This window comes from Aspergillus steynii, assembly GCF_002849105.1.
Source record: "Aspergillus steynii IBT 23096 chromosome Unknown P170scaffold_6, whole genome shotgun sequence".
Lineage (NCBI taxonomy): Eukaryota > Fungi > Ascomycota > Eurotiomycetes > Eurotiales > Aspergillaceae > Aspergillus > Aspergillus steynii.
Window position 1 is genome coordinate 34225 of NW_020194403.1, and position 21823 is coordinate 56047.

Genomic DNA, 21823 nt, shown 5'->3' on the forward strand with positions numbered 1-21823 from the left:
AAAGTTAATAGCATCAATAAGGCCGCAGTACTCCATAAAAATAGGAATATCCGGGTAGAGGCCGCAGCAGCCTTCAGCGAGGAGAATAAAGCTAATATTACTAAGATTGTGTGGCTTAGCAGAAAGGAGAGTGCAAAGGTCTATAAGTTAATGGTGGTTTACCTAATAAAAGGTGCTGATGCGCAAAGACTTCTGGTCGACAGGTTCTTTTATGCCAGAGGGGAATCCGGTGTGACCAGAGTCTTTAAATACTAATTACAACCGATATAATACTATAATTATCAGGAGGTTGGCTATAAAGTATTCTAGTGTAAGAATATCCAGAGATGTGTAAAATGCGCCGCGGAAGGCTATTATTATAGTAATTATAATTAAATAGTTCTAAAGTATATTCCATACGGAGGCTCTTATAAATTATATAGTAAAAATTGTTAGAGGCTCTATCTATCATATTATAAATAAAACTCTCCGAGTAATTCAACTGAACATGAGGAAACAGGATATAGTGTATAAGAACTTAATAAATAACGAAGAAACCCAGAACACAGTAGTATTAGTGATTTAGGAATTCTAAGTAAGGAGAATTCAAGGCTGGCTCTTAACTACCCTGATAGGACATTATAAATAGATAAAAATGGTACCTTCTATCTAAAAAAAAGACAGATAGGCGATCCGAAGTATACTCTGGATTAATAAAGATATAAAGGCAGAATAAGTAATAATAGAATCCCCGGACCTGACAGCAGCAGTTATCTGGTTTCCCGGGCAACTGGTCTTTATGGTATTAGTTTATATAGAGGGAGGGAAGGCCTCAGCACTAGACAATGTATGTAATTATTTAAGAAAGATAATCACGAAAGTACAGTAAGACACGGGCACTGTGGTAGAGCTCATGATTATAGGGGATTTTAACCGACATGACTAACTCTGGGGAGGAGATGATATATTGCTAATAAGATAAGATAAAGCGGATCTAATTATTAATCTTATAAATAAATATTCTTTTAGCAGTTTACTTAAATAAGGCACAAAGACATGGCATGGTAAAAGATAGAGTAGGAACTGCGAGTCTATAATTAATCTTATCCTGGCCTCGGAAAACCTGGCAGACTTGGTAATTAAGTATATAATATATAAGACAGACTATAACTCGGATTATTATACTATTAAAACTGTATTTAATATCTTATGGCTAATCCTAAAGTATCAGGAACAGCTATTACTGAAAAACACGCTATAAAAAAAGATTAATACTAGAATCACGAGCACCCTAGCTACTACTCTGTCAGAAGGTATAATACAGTAGAAAACTAATTAACTAATATCTGCGGTCTCAGAAGCAGTACATACTTTAATATTAAAAGTAAGACTATTGCCACACGCGAGGAGATAGTAAATAACTGATCTTATATAATTCTGCTAAATATACATTTACTGGCGAAATTATACCCGGTCTGAGTGACAGGTAAGGCAAAAAATACTATATTTAAAAAAGACGGCCTAAAGTATAGTAAAATAGTACTATGACGCCATCCGAAAACAGAAGAAAAAGTACTAGAATAAATTTTTTACAGATAATAATAATATCTGGAAAGCTGCTAAATACCTAAAATTAAGAGAGAATACAGTATTCAGGAAGGTCCCGTAGCTCCTAAGAGTAGATAAAAGTATAACCACTAATTATACGGAGTAAGTAAAAGAATTATTAACTAAATTCTTTCTGCCTCTGCCAGAAAATATTGTTGATAAAGAAACTAGATCTGAGAAAACACCGGTAGAGATACCCGCCATCATAATAGAAGAGGTAGAGCGGTAACTGTTAGTAGTAAAGTTGTGGAAGGCGCCTGGCGAAGATAGCCTACTAGTAATAATCTGGAAGATAACATAGTCTATAATTAAGCATAGGGTCCTTGATTTATTCTAATCCTTGCTAGAAGAAGGTATATTGCCAAGATAGTGGAGACACGCGAAGATTATACTGCTTAAAAAACCAAATAAAGAGAACTATATAATTGCTAAGGCATAGAGGCTGATCTTACTCCTAGTAATACTAGAAAAGATACTAGAATCAGTAGTTGCAGAAAGAATCTTATATATAGTAGAGACTTATAGGTTGCTCCTGACCAGCCACTTTGGAGCCTGAAAGCAATAATCCGCGGAATAAGCACTTGTGCTCCTGTAAAAACAAATCTATACAGCATAGCGCGGCTAATAGGTGTTAAGCCTGATCAGCTTTAATGTTAAAGGAGCCTATAACAGAGTGTGCAAAGAATAATTAATTTAGAGGATAAAAGCCCGAGGTATACTGGAGATCCTATTTTAATAGGTTGAGGCGTTCTACTCGGAATAAACAGTAAATATCTAAATTAATAGACAGTTATCTAAGGTCTAAAGTCTGTTACAGGCCGGACTGCTATAAAGCTTATTCTTTTCCCTGATTCTGTTCCTTTTCTTTAATATAGACCTTATTTAATGACAGATTAACAGCTAGGGCGGAGTGATTACTTTTATGGATAATTTTACCGCATGGGTAACCGGGCTAATTACATGGAGTAACCGGGAAGGTATTAAAATAATTATTAATAAAGTACTTGACTGGGAAAAGAAGAGCAGAGCGACTTTTGAAGCAGATAAGACAGCTATTATATATTTTATTTTTAAGGCGCACAAAATAGACCAGGATCCTTTTATTATTAAAAGATAAATTATTAAGCCTAAAAACCATATTAAGATCCTGGAAGTCCTGATAAACACGAGACTTAAGTATAAAAAATATATTATAAGGGCAGCGTCTAAGGGCCTGGAGGTAGTAATAAAGCTTTAATAATTTTAAGGTCTAACCCCCGTAATAGCGCGGCAGCTTTTTATATTAACAGTGGCCCCGGTAGTAGATTACACGTCTAATGTCTAGATGCACGCGTGCAAGGATAAGGCCATCAGGCTAATCAACCGAGTCTAAAGGGTAGGAGCGCAGGCCATTATAGGAATATTTTTTATGGTTGTGACTAGTGTAGCAGAGGCGGAGGCCCACATTATTACTATATAATTGTGATTCTGGAGACGGGCTGTGAAAATATAAATAGATATCTATATTCTACTAGAGACTAATTCCCTCTGCAGGAATATAGCGCGGATTAAAAAATTTAGGAGGTTCTATTGCTCACTGTTATATTATATAGCGGACGCGCTGAAGAATAATAAGATGAAAACACTTAAAATTATTAATCTGTTTATATTATTACTATGGGAGGCACGCGTGCAGGCTGATATATAAGTAATCCTGGAGTCATAGACTGAACTAGGCAGATTAATACAAATCGCGGTTAGTAGTTCGGTATAAAACGCGGTGGTAAAATTTAGGGTGGCAACCGAGAAACAGCTGCCTCAGTATTAAAAACTAAAACTAAAGACCTTTTCTATTATATTAAATATAAGAGTAAAGTAAAATCTATTCTCTGCGGAGCTAGCAGTAATAATATATATATTAAATATAGTAATAGGATTAAAAGCTTATAAGATTATACTGCTTACAAACAACAAAGCGGTAGCTTTAATATTAAGAAAACCCTAATAATAGTCAGGCCAAGAATTTGTCTGCTAACTGTACAGATTAATAAGAAGACTGCGGAGATATGGAAACCAGATTAATATCTGTTAGATCCCTACTAACAAAAACAATAAACTGCTAGGTCTGGCCAAAGAGCAGGCTAGAGCTATAATATAAAAAGATGCTGTCCCGCAAGAATAGGCCCCCAGGATAAAGTTAATTATACTAAAAATCATATATTCCTAAGCAGTCCTCAGAAATGGCCTGCCAAAGAATATAAGAAGATATGCGAAATAAGTAAATATAGTACTCCCAGGCAAACACACCCGGCAGCTGTATGACCGGTTATTATGGAAAAAAGTAAGCATGCTAGCTTAACTCTGAACTAGTATAGCAAGATTAAATAAATATCTTTATTAAATTAATATATTACAGACGGACCAGTGTGCCTGTGGACAAGCAAGTAAAATAGTTAAGTACTTCCTCTTTTAATGTCGGAAGTGGACCGCATAACGGACGGAAATGCTATAATATACTTATACCCACTGAGGGAACATATTCTTTTTTTTAGGCAGAAAATCCCCTTTTAATAATCAGGGCTGGTTACTGAATCTAAAAGCAGTATAAGCTTTAATATAATTTGTAATCGTTACAGGCTGACTCGAAGCTATTTAACTATTTTAGCTAATACTAATGATACCCTCCCTAAACTAACCTATAACAATCATCTTGTGCCAGAGACGGTAGATGTGCTTTAATTGCTGAGAATAAGATATTAAACACTTGAAGAAGCGCCTTTAAGCTAGTCTATCAACTAAATTACTAACCTATAAGGACCGCGATGATACTGACTGCTGATATGACATAAAATGAGTATAGTTATGCATGGGCTTCGAGGAGACAAGGCATATATATTTGGACATGTATAATAGTTCAGTGATAGTTGCCCTTTCGGTTCAGCCGCTGGGCGTTCAATAAATTGTGTGTGTACATTACTCTACAGACTCGCCCCGATACCTCATTTAAAACCGGACAACTCATGCGATTCGCCTCGAACCCCGATAACTCGCATATGAGAGACCTGATCTACCTCCTCCGATTCTTCTGATTAACGATTGATCACGGCATTGTTTTCCGCTCACGAATTGAAGATAAAGAGGCAGAAGTGGTGGAACAATTGGGAACTGTGGAAGGATACGTGGATGCGGATTTCGCTGGCGATCTCGATACACGGAGAACTACTACTGGCTTTATCTTTATTCTGGCCGGCGGACCCATCTCCTGGACCTCGAAGCTGTAGACCACAGTGAGCTTATCGACTTGTGAAGCTGAATACACTGCGGTCAGTATAGCGGGCAGAGAAGCGATTTGGATTATTCAGATGCTTGAATCGATTGGCTTCAGTTATGTGAGGCCAATGATCATCTACACTGACTCGGAACCCGCTTTGAAACTCGCGAAGAACGCCCAGATGCATGCCCGAAGCAAACACATTCATATTCGAACCCACTGGATCCGCGAAGCGATTCAGCACGGCGATATTGAACTTCAGCATTTGACTACGGACAGAATGATCGCGGATACGGATACATTGACAAAGGCGCTCCCGCGCTTCAAATTTGAGCAACACGCTAAAGCAATGGGTGTTGAATGATTACAGCAGAAACGGAACGCCTAGATAGAACACTTTGGCTTCAAGATGACCGTCATCTTGAGGGGGTGTGTGGAAGATCCCGGTATCTTTACTAAGCATACCGGATCGTTCCTCCAAGGTGAGGTCATCCGCAGCGGTTTGCCGGAGATCTCCCATTGATGTATGAGGCCCCCAGCGAGATTGAAGGTATAAAAGGGGTCCTTCAGTGTATCTAGACTTCAGAAATTGAACATTTTATTTAAGACGAATACGACATCTTACCTTTTAATTCTTACAGATTCTTCCAAGAAAGATAACCATGCATCCGCAAAGATATTCAATATTTCTTTTTTTATACAGCAGGTGCAAAGGCATGCGGCATAATCTATTACTTCCAAGTCGATTTACTTCTTTGCGCTATACACTGTATTAATTTCTGCCTTCTTTTACCGCTAGTGGTCTACATAGCATGGTTACTCTGTGTCATAATATAATTAACAGAAAAATAACAGAAAGATAAAGAACACGACTCTTTTAGGATTTTTACCTTTAATCCATACTAGAAATAATAACAGACAGATACCTAGCATACCACTAGTTATCTCAAGCATACTTTATACATATTAATATCATATATATAGTATAAAAAGCGGGGACATACACAAGTATAGTTATTTAAGACAGATTCTATGTAATATTAGCATCTGTGAAAAATATTACAGTCTTCCCCAGTTGTACAAACCCTAAGATACACGCACTAATTAATATTAGTTATATCCCTAGTCTCACAGGGGGGAGCTTATAAAATTCTAAGACTAAATATTACTATAGCTTTAAGTCTCTGACGCAGCAGGATGTTCAAGCACTAAAAATAAGGTAAAGGCAGGACTAGAGCATAGATATCTGCGGCCGAGCTTATAGCTACAGTAACCCATAGAAGAACAGTTGTATTTATATAATGACCGGAAGCATGTGTCCAAAGAATTCCAGATATATATAATAGAATAATAATAATAAACAGTCCTGTAGTTGCACAACAAGTGAAGATAATACCGAAGATAATTATAAATCTTGATAAAACATAAAGCGAGAAATAATTATAGTAGAAAAGTAGAACAGAAAGCTTAACTATAGCTATAAGCATAATATAGAAAAGTTGAGAAATATTCATTAGCTATAAAAGATTATAATTTAGTATCGCCAAGCCATATTATCCATATAAATCTTACCTTTAAAGAGAATTATATTTCTGTTTCTGCTAGTTCCTAAATATGATATCTTATTCCTGAAACATGCGCTAGATAAATTAGCAAGTTATATTATTATTAAAGTGTCCAATTACATGTACCTCTAATCACTAATACTAAATATATAATTATTAAAGCCTGCCGGAGGTTCGTCAGCCTTATAAACATTATTAAGGGTATAACATAATACATATACATAAATACAGAAGTCTGGTCAAAAAGTTAAATTATCATATAAGTTAAAGAGAGAGGCCATACAATCATCTATGCTAAAAAGAGCTCGAGTAATAATACAGCGTATATATAGACGGATAATCAAGCAAAGAAAAACAAAAACAAGACATATAATATGGATCAAAATTATCTTGTTAGTATAAGAGATCATTTTCAGGAATTAATAGAGATTCTTTCCTAAGATTAGGAGATCTCATAATAATATAATATTCTTATTGATTTCACTAGAGATACCATACCATAACCAATATCAGACCTATATAAAGACCTTATAACCAACTATATAAACCTCTTTAACAGGCTCTTATTAGCCAAGTAAAAACAGATATTTACTCTTATAAAATAAGGAGTTATGTCTTTCCTGACTGTTACACCTAAATAAAGAACTTGAAAGAGGGAAGCAGCTATAGATACTTAAACCTGAGAAATAATACCCTGAGTAAATGTCCATCAGATTTTGCTAATTTCGAATATTCTTATAACTAGAATCTAGGTATTTAATATAGTTCTAGGACTTCTATAAAGCATATAAACCACCAAAAGAAGCCACAAGCTGCATTAAAAATAATTAGCTTTTATAGACAGGTATCACAACAGAAGAACCCACAGTTAAAATTAAACTTTTTATTCCAGATTAGTCACTGCTAGTCTCCTAAAAAACCCTACCGCCCAGCCCTTTAGAGCGAATATAGTCTACCTTTAATTTAATAATGTTTGGGATATCATAACTTACTATTATACACTGAGAAAGATTATAGCTCCAGCTTACCTCTAATTTTAGATCTTCTTTAACCTCAGCCCCATCCAAAGGTAGATCCTTATAATCATAAATACCACATTCATAATAACCGGCAGGAATAAAAAAGAAGCAAGTACCCGGCCCGTCAGTCCTAGCAAACACGCGTCCGTAAAGTGGCATTCCTAAAATTATCTTATAAGCTGGAATTCCAGCCTCCAGATAGGCAGACACTACTTCGTCTGTATTAAAAGAGATATTATAGGGCTGATCAGATAACTGATATAAGCTTACAGCATAACCAGAGAATTAATCCTATAATCCAGCATAGTTATAACCCATTAGATTCTAGTAATCAAGATATTAATCCATTATAGTCAAATAAAAAATAGAATATTTAAATAGTCCAGCTGGAGAGGCAACTGTTAAGAAATAAGATCTATTACTGTCTTTCTGGCTTTTGATCTCCTAGATTCAATATTAGGTCTTTATATATCACACCGGTTCAGAGACTTACAGATCGGACCTCATAAAAAAAAGATACCATATTCCGTGCTTAAGTATCATTAATAAGATACTACATGCTGTCAGCTAGAAACAACTAAAAAAAAAAGAAAATAAAATATTTATCTTTTAGTTAATATCAAGACCATTAAAACCAAGATTTTATATTAATCCCACAACAGACTTTGTAAATCTTTTCTATCTAACAGGAAAACTAACAGGGCCTTCAAAATTACTAGAGTATATCTATCTACCAATTAATAAAAGAACCTTTAAGTTCTGATTACTTTTCTTAAGCTTATAAATTTAGTTGATATATCCGTATACTCTTATAATAAAATTCGGTTTATTCTAAGAGTCTTCCCCAAAATGCTTTTAAAGATCAGACCATTTATCTACAAAAAAAACCTCTCTATTAGGGCATATATTGGCAAAAGCATAGAAAATATGCGTCAGGTTATTAATAGGGATATCCTAGGGTGTATGGTGACGGTCATAAATCGCCTGTTCTTGTTAACTACTACTAGCTTATATAAACAGGGAAGGAAGACATATACCCAGTTAGTAAAGTAGGCAGCAGAGATAAACCTGACATTTTTATTAAATAAAAAAGAACTAGCAGTAGCATAGGTTAAGCTAAGTATACTAAGCAACAGTAGTATCTATATTATAGGCCATAAATCTTTAGAAATAGACTAAAAGCGAGATATAGATATATAAAGCTATATATAAAAAGTCATGCATATATATATATAAATATAAGCGCTCAGATCTACAAGATACTTTACTTTTATTTAATATAAGCACCTTGACCACTTATTTTAGAGCTCTCTAATCTTATACTAGATATAAATATTTAAAAATAGATTCTTCTATATCTAATACTGCTCTAAGAAACCTCATCAAAATAGCTACTAAGAAATAAAATATTTGCCACCGACAATTAAATACTACCAAATCTAAATACTAGCAGCGCAGTCAACGGAAAAATCACTTATTCTGAAGAGCTTTTGAGTACTCTATAGAATATAATACAGATATATCTTTAGTTATTACTCTCAGGTATAATAGGCAGATATTCTTTTTTAACTTGAATAACTTATAGCCTCCTTCACATAAGCAGCTGGTATATTATTTTACAGGAGTCAAAAAATAATAAACTAATAGAATTATAGGCTCAACACTTCCCCAAGCCAAGAGAGATTACTTCTAATGAGATAGCTAAACAATATACATAATAAGGTTCCTGTATATAAGGAACCTTCACCACTATTATAACCAAAAGCTATATAACTAGATAGCATTACCTCAGATATATCTAAGCCTATTAACAGAAAAGTACATATATTTATTCCTTCTCAGTATCCCTGTTAAAGGCCTTTTCAAGCCTAGAAAATAGCCAGTTATTATAAATTAGAAACAGTATACTGGCCATCAGCGCAAAAAAACCGGTTACAGAAGCAGTTACTATTGTAGTTACAGATTATAGTCTAGCTTATACTGTATATATATTAATAAATATGTTAAAAAACCCTATTACTAAATTAATTAGTACCAGTCTAGTAAGATTAGTATGCCTCTTATAGAATAAATAAGTTACTTATAAGAAGAGTTTCCGAGCGAGCCATATGTAGTTTTCCCTTCTTTTATAATATAGCCAGCTTATACCACAGAGGCCCACAGCACAACATACAGCTGCAACTGCTAAAAACAAGATATTCTGTATAGTATAAAATATTAACTCTCCAATATTACTTTTGGCTGCACTGGACTTAAACAATTCAAATACTCGGAGAGAGGCAAATATACCAGGAAATACAAAATATCCTACTAAAAGAATCCAAACAAATAAAGCAGCTAGAATATTATCTAGTAATAAAATCCTTTTTATATTAAGAAACATTTTAACATAAAGATTAGATGCAATAGATTAGGATTTATTATAAACAGACCTCTTCCAGCTTGCAGGAACAGCTAAAGAAAATATCTTCACTATTTAATGCTTTTTTAGTTACTACATCTTATCAGATCGATAGATAATATAGATTCTAATAAGAACTAATCCTAGGGTCTATTATAATATATACCTCTTATACTCAGAGCTAAAATCAACAATAAGAGCAGTCTAATTATAGGTTAAGTTCCACTTAGTTTATCTAACAATTACTTATAGGATTTAAGATCTTATTAAAAAAAAAAGCAGCAGGCGCCTCTGCTCTCTTTCATATAATTAAATATTAAGCTTATATTTTATATTAAGCTTTATATCACAGTAGTGGTTTTTACTAAATTAAATTAGTTCAGTATATATAGAAAAAATAGAAGTTGATTTACTTCCAGTCCTAAGAAGAATACATATCTGTAAAAAGATTCTCAGTATCAGATAATAATACCATAAATAAGAAATAACCACAGCCGCTGACTCTTATCCCGCCTATAATCCAATCATAATCTTTAGGACACACAGGCTGTCCCTCCAGTATTAATTTAAAAACATAGCAGCATAATATAAAAGTAAACATAATATTACAGTTATTTTGAGCAGCTGCTGTAAATACTAATTTAATATCTTTTTCCTCCTTTGACTAGCTTGACTCCTCGTAATAAAAATCAGAATATATATTAGAGTTTCCTCTTATTAACCGGCTTATAATAATAGCCTCAGCAAAGTCACAAGCCCTATCTACCACAGAGCCAGCATCTTTAACCTTAAATATTAAGCCCCACAGTTTAGTATTTAGTAAAGAAGGCGCTTTTATAGCACAGAAAATACTTATAAAAAATACTATTTCCGGAGCTAGTTTATCAGAAACTTTAGTCAAGCATATCAGCTCTAATACCATAAAAACAGCTGAGGCTTTCGAGGAAATTAAGGGATTTAAAAACCTAATAACAAAAAGAATAAATAAATAAATATTAGATACAGTTAGCGGCATTATTATAGAAATAGCACTCATTTATTATCCGCCTAAAGAGCATGCCAGGTATATAAATTAATTTTAAATAAATATCTTGACATTATATTAGCTTTTTCCACAGCTACAAAAAGAATATACCCCAGTTAAAAAAATACCAGGGCCAGTAGCAGTAATTCTACCAGATATAAAAAATTAGCAGCATACTGCACATATAGAGATCTGAACTTACGATATAATATAATAGCCTTAAATCTTAAAAATACTAGACAGTAAAACTATGTCTGGAATATTATATCCTATTTTAATATCCGCAGCCTGAGCAGTTAGCACCGCTGCCAGAACAATATAAAAGAGATGGCAAATCATAAAGTTCATGGTTGTTCAAATATTAGAATAAAAATAGTAATCCATCTAGCTAAAATATAAGAGCTTATATTTATATTACTCCAAATATCAGCAGGAAAAAGCTTTCTATTCTAAAATTTATCTTTTACACTTAATATTTAAGCCAATTTCCTAAAGTTCTGATCTCTACTTATCTGCAACATAGCAGTCTCTATACGCATCCTGATATCTATTCTTGCAATAACAATCTCAGCCTCTAATGTATTAGGCAGTATTTCTATAATTAACAATTTGGAAAATGACCTGTATATCTAGTCTATTCAAAAAAGTAATAAACCACTCCATATTATCAACCCAAAATCAGTATATCACCAAGCTTCATAGTTACCAACTATTAATAACACTGGTATCTCCATCAAGATCACTACTAAAAATAATAAAAAAAACATCCTCCAGTTTGAATACAATATCTTCAAATCTATACTTTACTAGGACTTATCATATATTAACATCAGAAGCAACTATAAAATTATTTATTATAGCTTTTCTACTATACCAGATAATAAGAATTATGTAATTATTATATACAAGTCTGGAGACAAGAGCTGTCCTAATATCTATCTAGAGTCTAACAACAACCATACAGTCTGCGGCTGTCCTATAAAAACTAGTATACTATTAAAGATTAGTTTATGAAAGGTCTGCTATTAATATACAGAAAAAAAGCAGAATATATATATTATTAAAACAAGAAGGATTTAAAATTAGACTATTATATAATAGATTAACAGGGCTCCTTAAGCAGATTTATATCAAAAGACAATAATAAACTATTTTATATAATAGATTCATCGCTTGCCTCCTCTAAAAAATAATAATCCACAGGGGCTCTTATATAAAGCAAAATACTTAATAGATTTCTATCTATATCTATTAGAATGTTAGGCCTTAATTCCCTCTAAATTCTTCTAAGGATTATCTTCTTAGGGATTAATATATCTTTATATACTGTTAGGTTAAATCAATAATATCAAAGGGGAGGGCCGGAGACAGAGCAAGGAATAAAGCAAAAGATATTAAAGTCTTTATTATTAATAATATTCACAAAAATATCCTAGTAAATACCTTTATTATATATATCTAGATCATGTTAAATCTCTGCCCGGCTGGGGGCCGGCTTCCCGGCAAGGGTTAAACTAATAATCTTCTCTTCTAAGTCACTTAAGTTCTTTTTAAGCTAGTGTAACTTCTATTAGGCCAGTCTTAATCTAATTATAGAGATATTACTTTTTCTAGAAAAAATCTACAGTACTCAAAAGATGCTATATCCGGTCTTTTTATAAGTATTAGAGTACTGGGATTATAATCATAATTCACAGAAAACAGCCTTAACCATTATAAAAATATCTGCTGAACCAATACTAATTACCAGATAAAATAATTTATCAGTTTACTAAAATCTAATATTTTTAAATCCATGTTTATAAGACTAGGACTGGGCCAGCTTAATAACAAGCTTTAAGAGCTTATTACCACACTTATTTTTTATATTTATTTCTAAGTAGTACTCAGTGAGCTTCTGCTACTTATCACCCAGTGGCTAAAACTACTAGGTTAAATCAAGGATCTGCTCGGTGGTTTAAGCAGCTTTACAGTCTAAAAATATTTTTTAGGTAAATTCTAACTAATACTATGGCAGTACCAGGCGGGATAAGTCTTGTTACTCAGCTCGGAGACAGATAATCTAGATAAGCCAGTTTAAATCTAGGGCTGATATAATAATATATTTTTTATTATATTACTAGGGTAGAACCAGATTCTGTTGCTGCCAGAGTATTTTAGTAATAAAGTTACTAATTGCACGGTAAATACCGCACTAATTATAGTCCTAAATCAGGTTTACCGGTCTATTATTTATATAACATCTGTAGTAAATAATCTTGCCAGCCGAGGGTTAAACCTTAACTAGTAACTAGTGTTTAGCTTCTCTAATCAAAATCAGGGGTCAGCAGCAGTAGATATAAGTTAAAGTGTCCAGCTTATATACTCTACCTACTTACACTTTAAGTATCTCACATAAATAAACAAGCTTTTATAAGAAATAGTTAATTATCTGCTCACTTATAACTCTACTAGGGTATATAAGGTCCTTTAATATTACTCAGAGATACTGGCCGCTAAAGACCCCCTATGTATATTAAAAATAATCTATGGGCAGAATCTAATCCAGCAAAACATCATCGCCACGCATAAGGGCTAGTCCAGTGTTCTGCACTGCCTGGGTGAATAAACACACTTGGCTGGTGATATGTAAATTCCCGTCCGAGAGTTCCGAAGTAATATCTAACTGTTGAGCATGCGCTTCTGGCGTCGCTTATGCCGCTGGCGACCTGGCTAATAAAATAACTAGGAAAAGAACTAGGGGGAGAGCCAGTAAGTATAAAATTTTAGTTATTAATTATTAAAAATCAAGATCCACGCTATCAGCTAGATCGGCACTAAATTATATATAATTATCTAAAAGACCACTATCCAGCAGTTCTAGCTTTATATCCTAGAGTATATTCTGGTCGGGGAACCAGTCACTACTAGAGCCAATTTAAGGAAAGGCCGGGATGTTAAGGCTTACTACTGTAAATAACTGGGTGATAAAGAGCAAGTCTTTAATTGGCTGCGTTAGGCCAAGTGCGCTTCTAATATCTACTAGACTAAGGATATAGTCTATATCTACTGTAGAAGTATCAGGATAAAAAGGAGTATATAGGATTAAAAATATATAATTACTTAAGTTTAGTACATTGGCTTCTAAAACATTAAAGTCTATTTTTAATATAAAGAAATTAATCCCCCTAGCATGTTTAGTATTAAAGGCCTGTCTATTATTATAATTATTACTAGTCTGACTAGTAGTATCTAACAGGCTTAATCCTTTGTTATTACCAGAAGACACTGCTGGGGGGCTTTTTTTGATCATCTGAGTTGTATTAACCAGAGAGAGTAACTATTTACTCGTGTAATCAGGTTATAGTCTTCTTAAAATATCATAAAGAAATTCAGATACTATAGTAGACCGTGCGTGTTCCGTATCGGATGTCCCTATTACTGATTATATCACCCGAATGAGTTTGATCTAGATAAACTATTAGCACAGGAGCAGCCGGCCGCAAGCATATATATACCAGGGCAGTAAACACTTGAGCCCTGCTCTTATTATTTATCGGTGGCTGAGCTTCTTCCACTGCACAGTATAATACTATCTATTATAATAATTAGCAGTATATTATAAAGGCTTTAATAAATAAACTATCTTTTTATTTATTCTGCGTTAGACTTCAAGGTTATCTATATTATCAGATTTAGTACCAGAGAGGAGAGCAAAAGATCAGAGAAATTCCTTATTATAATTATAATCTTTACAAGTAATATAAATTTATTATATAGATCAGGCGAATAAAGAAGCTTTGTTTTTTAGCTTCTAGAACCTCTGAGCCTGGTCCTCTGTTATATTTTATTTTACTAACGCAGAAAAGACAGGTTAAAACAATTATTTTTAAACCTTGAATAGTAGCTTAACCCTAGGCAAGATTAAAACCCTGTGGAGCAGAAATCATATATATTATTTTACTAGGTCGGTAATTTCCACCTAATAATACTAAGAAAACAACTAACCCGATAAACAGAATCTTGTATTATAAGGTGGTATAGCCCTTCCCGGACCCGCTTGATTATAGCTCTTATTAATAAATATATAGATTGCCAAGTTACCAGCCTATAGGCCGATAATAGACCCCTGTTTACAAATCATGTGCCTTATTAAGTAACTTAGCTTATACCACACAGAGTCTCAGAGCCTTTAATACTATATTAAAATACTTTAAAACCAGCTTGCGAATATACAAAAAGAAAATGCCAAACTCCACCAAAAGTTTACTTTAGAATACTATTAGTATACTATAGTTACCAGGGAGCTCTCACAGCTCCGGGAGCAGTTCTAGTGACTCTATATAATATTATTAGCTAAGGAGGGGGAGTCAGAAAATATCATCCCTCTTTTTCTCTACTTAAAGGCTAGAGAAGTGGCTCTCTAGTAAAAAAAGCTTAAACTAAGCTGAAAAATATCTACTTTAAGATTAACCTATTAGAAGGTTAAGGAGGGGCACCTGTGCAAATAATAAACCTTTAAATCTGGCTATTATAGTCAGCAACAGGGGTACTACACACTAATTAATTTCTGCCCGGATATAAACAAAGGTTAATAATAACTTATTCCGTGCTGTAATAGAGGATTTATATTATATATATTTTTTTTTTGTTTCCTTTCTTCTACCCTCATAAAAAAAAAATAAAAAAGAAAAACAGGTTTACATGCTCGAATACTACCTATCTTATTATTAACCTGCCACTGCCCTGCCGCTGCTAAGCCACTTACTAAGTAACTAGCAACAGGAGTAGTAAAACAGGTATATACTTTCTAGCTACTTAGCTTAATATAGACTAGCCTCGTACATAATCTATAATAAATATATATTATATCCAAATTCTCATTCTAATTAACTGATATCAAATAAACCGAACCCTTTTCTTATAGCGGCGGTGTGGCCGTATTACTGCCATACTTTTGTGTTTAATATATAAATTATATAATTTATACTCTGACCGTGATAGTAAATTTCGCAGGCTAATAGTAGTATAGCCAACCGCGTCTAGCCCCTGCTGATCTAGAAACCAACACAAGATAAGTAAGAAGCTACCTAATCTTTATATATAAGTGCGGGTAAGCTACAGGGATAATATAATTAGGCTGTCTAACTCCCTGATAATAAATTAAATAGATATATAATATCTTGCACAGTATTAGTATACAGCTTCCTTATAGGACAATATACCTAGATAATCCCTATCTAGTACATATATTAAGGCCTCTAGATAAAGTCCTTAGAGAGCTTGAACTATTATCTTCCTAGGGATATAGTATTATATAGTACTATTACAGTAATAATATCTGTTTTCCCAGCTAGGTCCTGTGAATAACTCTAGAAATAAGCTAGTAAGCAGAAGTAATATTAAGGCCGGTAATATCTTCACTCTAGCTACTTTATTAGTAAGTATAATTATCTATTATACTTTCTCTGCCGCGTTTAATAAAGGTTCTTTATTAGGAAACTTTATATTTAACTAATAGTAGTTCTGCTTTAGCCTCTTATCAACTTGTCTGATTAGTTCCCGCCAGGCTTACTCGGAATCCATAGACACTATAAATAAATTATATAAGTAAAAAGCAAACCTATTTGTCCGGCGTTAGCAGTGATCGCGACAGTATAAAATAACAAGAGTATGACTAAGAGCGGCTAATCCTATTTTAAAGAATATTAGCGCCCCAGGCTCGGATCTGGAGGGCTATATAAACTAGATCTCGGATCAACAAATTAGTACTAGATTATTATACTTAAGGCCACTATTTTTGTAATTATCAACACCCGTGATTTCAACTAGTAAAAAAAAACTGTTATTTATTAACTAGCCTTTATAATAAGATAGGATTCTTAAAACTAATATTAGGGCTGCTGTAGTCACACAAGCACTATAATTAAATTAAAAATATATAATTTATAGTTAACAGTTTTAAAGTATACTATTACTATACTTTAGGCTCCTCACCCTTATTAACAGCCTTATAAATATAATAATATGCTTTTTCTGTTAAACCAGTAACTTAAGATATATAACACTTTAATAATATACCTTTATTATTAATAGCGCCTATAACCCGTCAGTAATTTATTAATAGCACTAGATACTCAGCTATTATAGTAACAGCAACCTTCTTTCCTAAAACAGGCTGGATACTAAACATATCCTGACCAGGATTGAATTATTACTAGAGCAGCCTATTTTATATACTTATATTATACTAGCTGTTAGTCTACTAACAGTGCACAGCCTGAACAGTCTTTGCCCAAATAAACTGTAAAGCTGGATTCTAGCAAAGAAACTGCTTTATTAAATTATATAGCGCGTGAATACACTCTCGGATAATTTATTATTAATAAAAGAACTTTAACACAGTAAAGCCTCCTGTAAACAGTCAGTTATACTAATTAAAAATATAATATAAAAAAGTACATACCGGAGCTAGTACTAAAGGTAATATTAAATAGGTCTTGTATTAAATACTCCTCTCTAAATTAATACTATATATAGTCAAGAAATTAGAGTGAGATAAATCCCCGAACACCCCTACTATCTATTATAACAGCGCGCATACATGCAGTTAAAGGCAGAACCTAGATCAGGTTATTACAGTGACTTTTATAAAATATACACTGTTTAACCAGGTACTTATATTCTATATCCTTAAGTAGCTAGCCATAGGCAGTAGCGCATAAATTATAATATATATAACCGTAGATAAGAGTATGCTGCGGCAGCACCGTTAGACATACAAGACATATATAATTAGTATATATATTCCTGAGGAGGTCTCTCTATTAAGCAAGTATTAATATATAAACACAGTGTAATAGCTCTTACCCAAATATAACTCGGCTATATAGTTTTGTAAAATAATACTTAATTAATTAGCAGTCTATTAATAGCTTACCTAATGCAACCAGTGAGTCCTAATATAAAGTATAGTATAGCGAGTTAAATACCGCAGCGGGGCTAAAACCTAGAGTTTAATTAGTCAGTATTACTAGGTTATTATAAAGTTACCCACCATACTCCCCTGGTGTATACGTATTAACTAAAAGTATAAATATAATAAATTCCGCGCGAGTATCCTATAGACATGACTCTATTAGCTTCAGAAAGTTCTTTATATAAGCAGCGTGGATATGTCCCAGGTAAGTACTGCAGGCGCTTTAGATAAATTTAAACAGCTTTGCTATTATCTGATAGATATAAAAAAGGGCTCAGTAAAAATAATATTTAAAATAATATGCTAAGAAGAGATACCCGTCTTTTTTATAGTGCTAACGGCTTAGATCAAAGGCTATTAATATCTTATCTTTAAGAGGATAATACCGGGCTATACCAGATAGTTCACCCTAGGGTAAGAAAAGTAAACTAGGCACCCTAAAAGTATTTAATATCTCAGTATTCTGTTTAAGAAAAGAATAAAAATCATATTTATCTAAAAGGTCCTGTGTAGTACTTACACTGCTTTCTGAAATAATAATTAATTATGGACGGTAGTCTAAACTAGACGCTTCACAGCCTAGTATTATCCATATTACAAGTGCTGTACAGATAGTATCTAGGCCGCCAAAATTATTTATAAAAATATATATAATATTAACAAACAAGAACAGAAAATAAGTAAGTATAATATCTAAGAGGCAACAGTTACTGTATATTATATAGTAAATAAATATTTTCTTTTAACTATTAACACCTGGCTCGGCATCCAAACAAGTAGAATATAGGTCGCAGCTGGTAAAAAAGATTAAATACCTCCTATATAATATCTGATTATCTACCTGTAAACGTAAATAAGGAGTTCCATAGGGAATCAGATTTACTAGAAAAATATAGTGTATAGTAATATCTTTATACCGTTAGCCCAGAAAAAGAATAAACCCGAGAAGCTATATCTTAGATAAAATCAGTTACTCTCTGAAATAGCTTAAACATCTTCTATAATAAACAAAGATATCTGCTAAGTTATTAACTGGCCTTAGCCAGTCAACCTCCTACATAATAATCTTTTCAGTTAGCATTAAAAATAGGTTAGTATCTGGGAGAATGATTTACTTTTATAATATAATATAAACAGCTATATAACACTATTCTGGTTCTCTTATAGGCTTTCAGGGCCTGGTCTCTCTTATTAGGCTATATAGCTATAGAATTATACTTTATATATGCGTAGTTAAAGATAATAAAATTTTAGCAGCTAGATACATGTTACTAGTCCTGTCTAAATTAAACACTGCTGTGTATCCAGAGCCTTTATAGCCTGATTAAGGAGCAGTTTTGTTCTATTATACAGTATACTTTTTATCTTATAAGCTCTCTCCGTATAATTCAGGCGTCTTTTAATTATATTATAATCTCTTTTTATTTCAGATAACTTCCTCTCAAGTAAGCTTAGAACTATAATAATCTATTTAATCTTGTGGCCAATGGTGATAATTAATTATTTAATAAAAACAGAAATCCGATTAATAGCCTGTGTCATCTGGTAGGATTTATTCTTGTGTGCTATATTATTAAATAGTTCGCGTATACAATCACAGAGATCGCAGATATGTTACTATCTGGCTTTAGTATAACCTATATACTGTTAATAAAATAGTGACTTATACCAGAGAAGTTATATAATATATCTGTGTAGTTATTAGTATTTATAATAATTAGTTATATTATATAATCACACTTTTCTGAAAGCAGACTGACAAATTTATGTATAATAGCTTGCAGCCTAAGAATATACGGCTAGAGTGGCTCTAATTTATACCCGTATATCACTTCTAAAGTCGCTAATTATATAGAGGTAGTACACATCTTATTATATCCCATGTAAAGACTCATACTTCCCCAGAAATTTAAAAATTATTCTTATATACTCTTTAATTTATATCTCCACCCTAACTATAATATAAGAAAATATGTATAGTCCGACAGAGTTTACAGAATACAGTGTCTTTATATACAGTAAGATTGACAGTAAAGCCTCGCCTGATCGCCCTGGCACGCCCAGTTTATTTAAATACTACCTAACACTAAAAGACAGATGCAGCTCGGCTGCTAAGGTGTTACCTTCGAATATCCGGCACCTGAAAAAAGAGCATCTTACTAAAGCTAAGAAATATAAGAGAATAATATCTGAGGCTTTATTTTTCCAGGCTAAAAATCTGTAGCTCCGTCAAATTCAAAAATCTACTATTAACTTTTATAAAGGGACTGTTAATCCGACAGCAGAAGATCTTATCTAAGATATAGAGTAAATTCATATTACCCTGACTCAGTTTTATATTATCTTTAGAACTATTAAATAAGCTCTTTACTTTCTTAAGAAATATAAGATAGCTGATATTAAAGCCACTTTATAAGAACTTATAATTATATTTAAGATATACCGCAAGGGTCTGGACAAGATTTGCCAGGGGGCACTTAATCTGGAGAATAATTAAATATTATTTTTTAACCGGGTATTCCACTCAAACCAGAGCTACAAGAAGTTTTTTAGGATTAGCTATAATAAGGATCTATTTTGTGATTGTTAGCTTATAGATTATCTAGTATATATCTATACTTCATATAAACAGTCTTGTTGCGAGCCAGCCCTAAACATAGTACTATATCTACTTAAGGCCACAGCAGTTTTATAAAAATTCATATTAATATCTATCAGTCAGTCAGTTAGGGATTAGCTGATAACAACTCTATACCTGTAGTAGTGCTAAGGCTGATTACTTTTCCTCTAGATTTTATAAAAACTCAACCAGGGCAGGTATATAAGATATATCTAACTCAGAAAGTCGCCTTACAATTAGGGCTAAGGAGTAAAGGTTATTATAGTATTCTTACTAGCCACGGAGAAGACTATTTCCTATATTTACTATAATATATATAAAAATTATTATAGATAAATATATTCCTTTTATTTACCAAGCTTTACTATTCCGTGTAAATTAAAACAAATATTTTTAACTTAAATCTCTCTATAAGAGATCCCTAGTATATTATAAATATATTTTAGAGCTGACAGAGTACTATAACATACCGCAGCTATTTTAGCTATACCCTAGTATAGACAAAAACTTAGGATATCTTTCAGTAATACCACAGTGGTTTCATATATAATTATAATATATACATCCTCAATATAGAGGCAACATAAGTTCACTATATTTCAGTAAATAACTGGCCTGAAATCGACATGCATATAATTTTATAGTTTAATCTAATAAATAAATACCATAGTATGGGGGTAGACCTTCAGAAACACTAAATAATAACCTGGACCTAAAATTGCTTTATATTAGTAGTACTCCCAGGGATTAACCCCGGCCTACTTAAAAATAATATCCTCTAACCTAGCAGTACTTAAAGGGTTAATCGGTGCTAGCTTTATAGTTTTATTTAAAAAATTTCGGATATCTTAAATTCTGCCTTTATTTACTGCTGCTATTATGAGATAAATCCTAGATAATAAACTAATATAAGATTATTTACTCTCTGGGATATATATATATATAATATAAATAAGCTTATGCAGATAATTTTTTGGTAGATAGCTTTAGACTAGAACTAAGAAATACACATAGGGCATACCCCGTGGGTATGCCCCGTGGGTATGCCCTGTGGGTATACCCACAGGTACACAAGTAGGCAGTAGGGAGTTCCGTTATGTAATATTATAAAAGAACTAGTATTACTCCAGATTAAGGGATTAGTAGTAAGGCGGGTACTATAACCTGTCCGGGTTAGAAAAAGGATATCCCGATCTGCCTAACCAGGTTTCAGGAAGGCACTCCACAGGGGGTGCGGCTTATTATAGATAGAAAAAAAGTTAGTATAAGTAAAAAATCTCTTTTTTTAAATCTTCCCCTAAATCAACAGATAAGCCCGTGATTATCACAGAACAGTATTTATATAATATTATAACTACTCAGAAGTATTACTAAATCCTAGCACTCAACTATGCTATTT

General features: G+C 32.9%; 2 protein-coding genes across 2 annotated transcripts; both read right to left on the reverse strand.

Annotated features, from left to right (window-relative positions):
- Positions 1-7313: 7313 nt before the first annotated feature.
- On the reverse strand, positions 7314-7703 carry P170DRAFT_361705 (endochitinase 42; the record flags this gene model as incomplete). The annotated part of the gene is made up of 1 exon (XM_024844480.1): positions 7314-7703. A coding segment is annotated over one exon (390 nt), but the record flags the coding sequence as incomplete, so codon positions are not given.
- A 1798-nt stretch (positions 7704-9501) lies between these two features.
- On the reverse strand, positions 9502-9813 carry P170DRAFT_362654 (uncharacterized protein; the record flags this gene model as incomplete). The annotated part of the gene is made up of 1 exon (XM_024844534.1): positions 9502-9813. A coding segment is annotated over one exon (312 nt), but the record flags the coding sequence as incomplete, so codon positions are not given.
- Positions 9814-21823: the final 12010 nt, after the last annotated feature.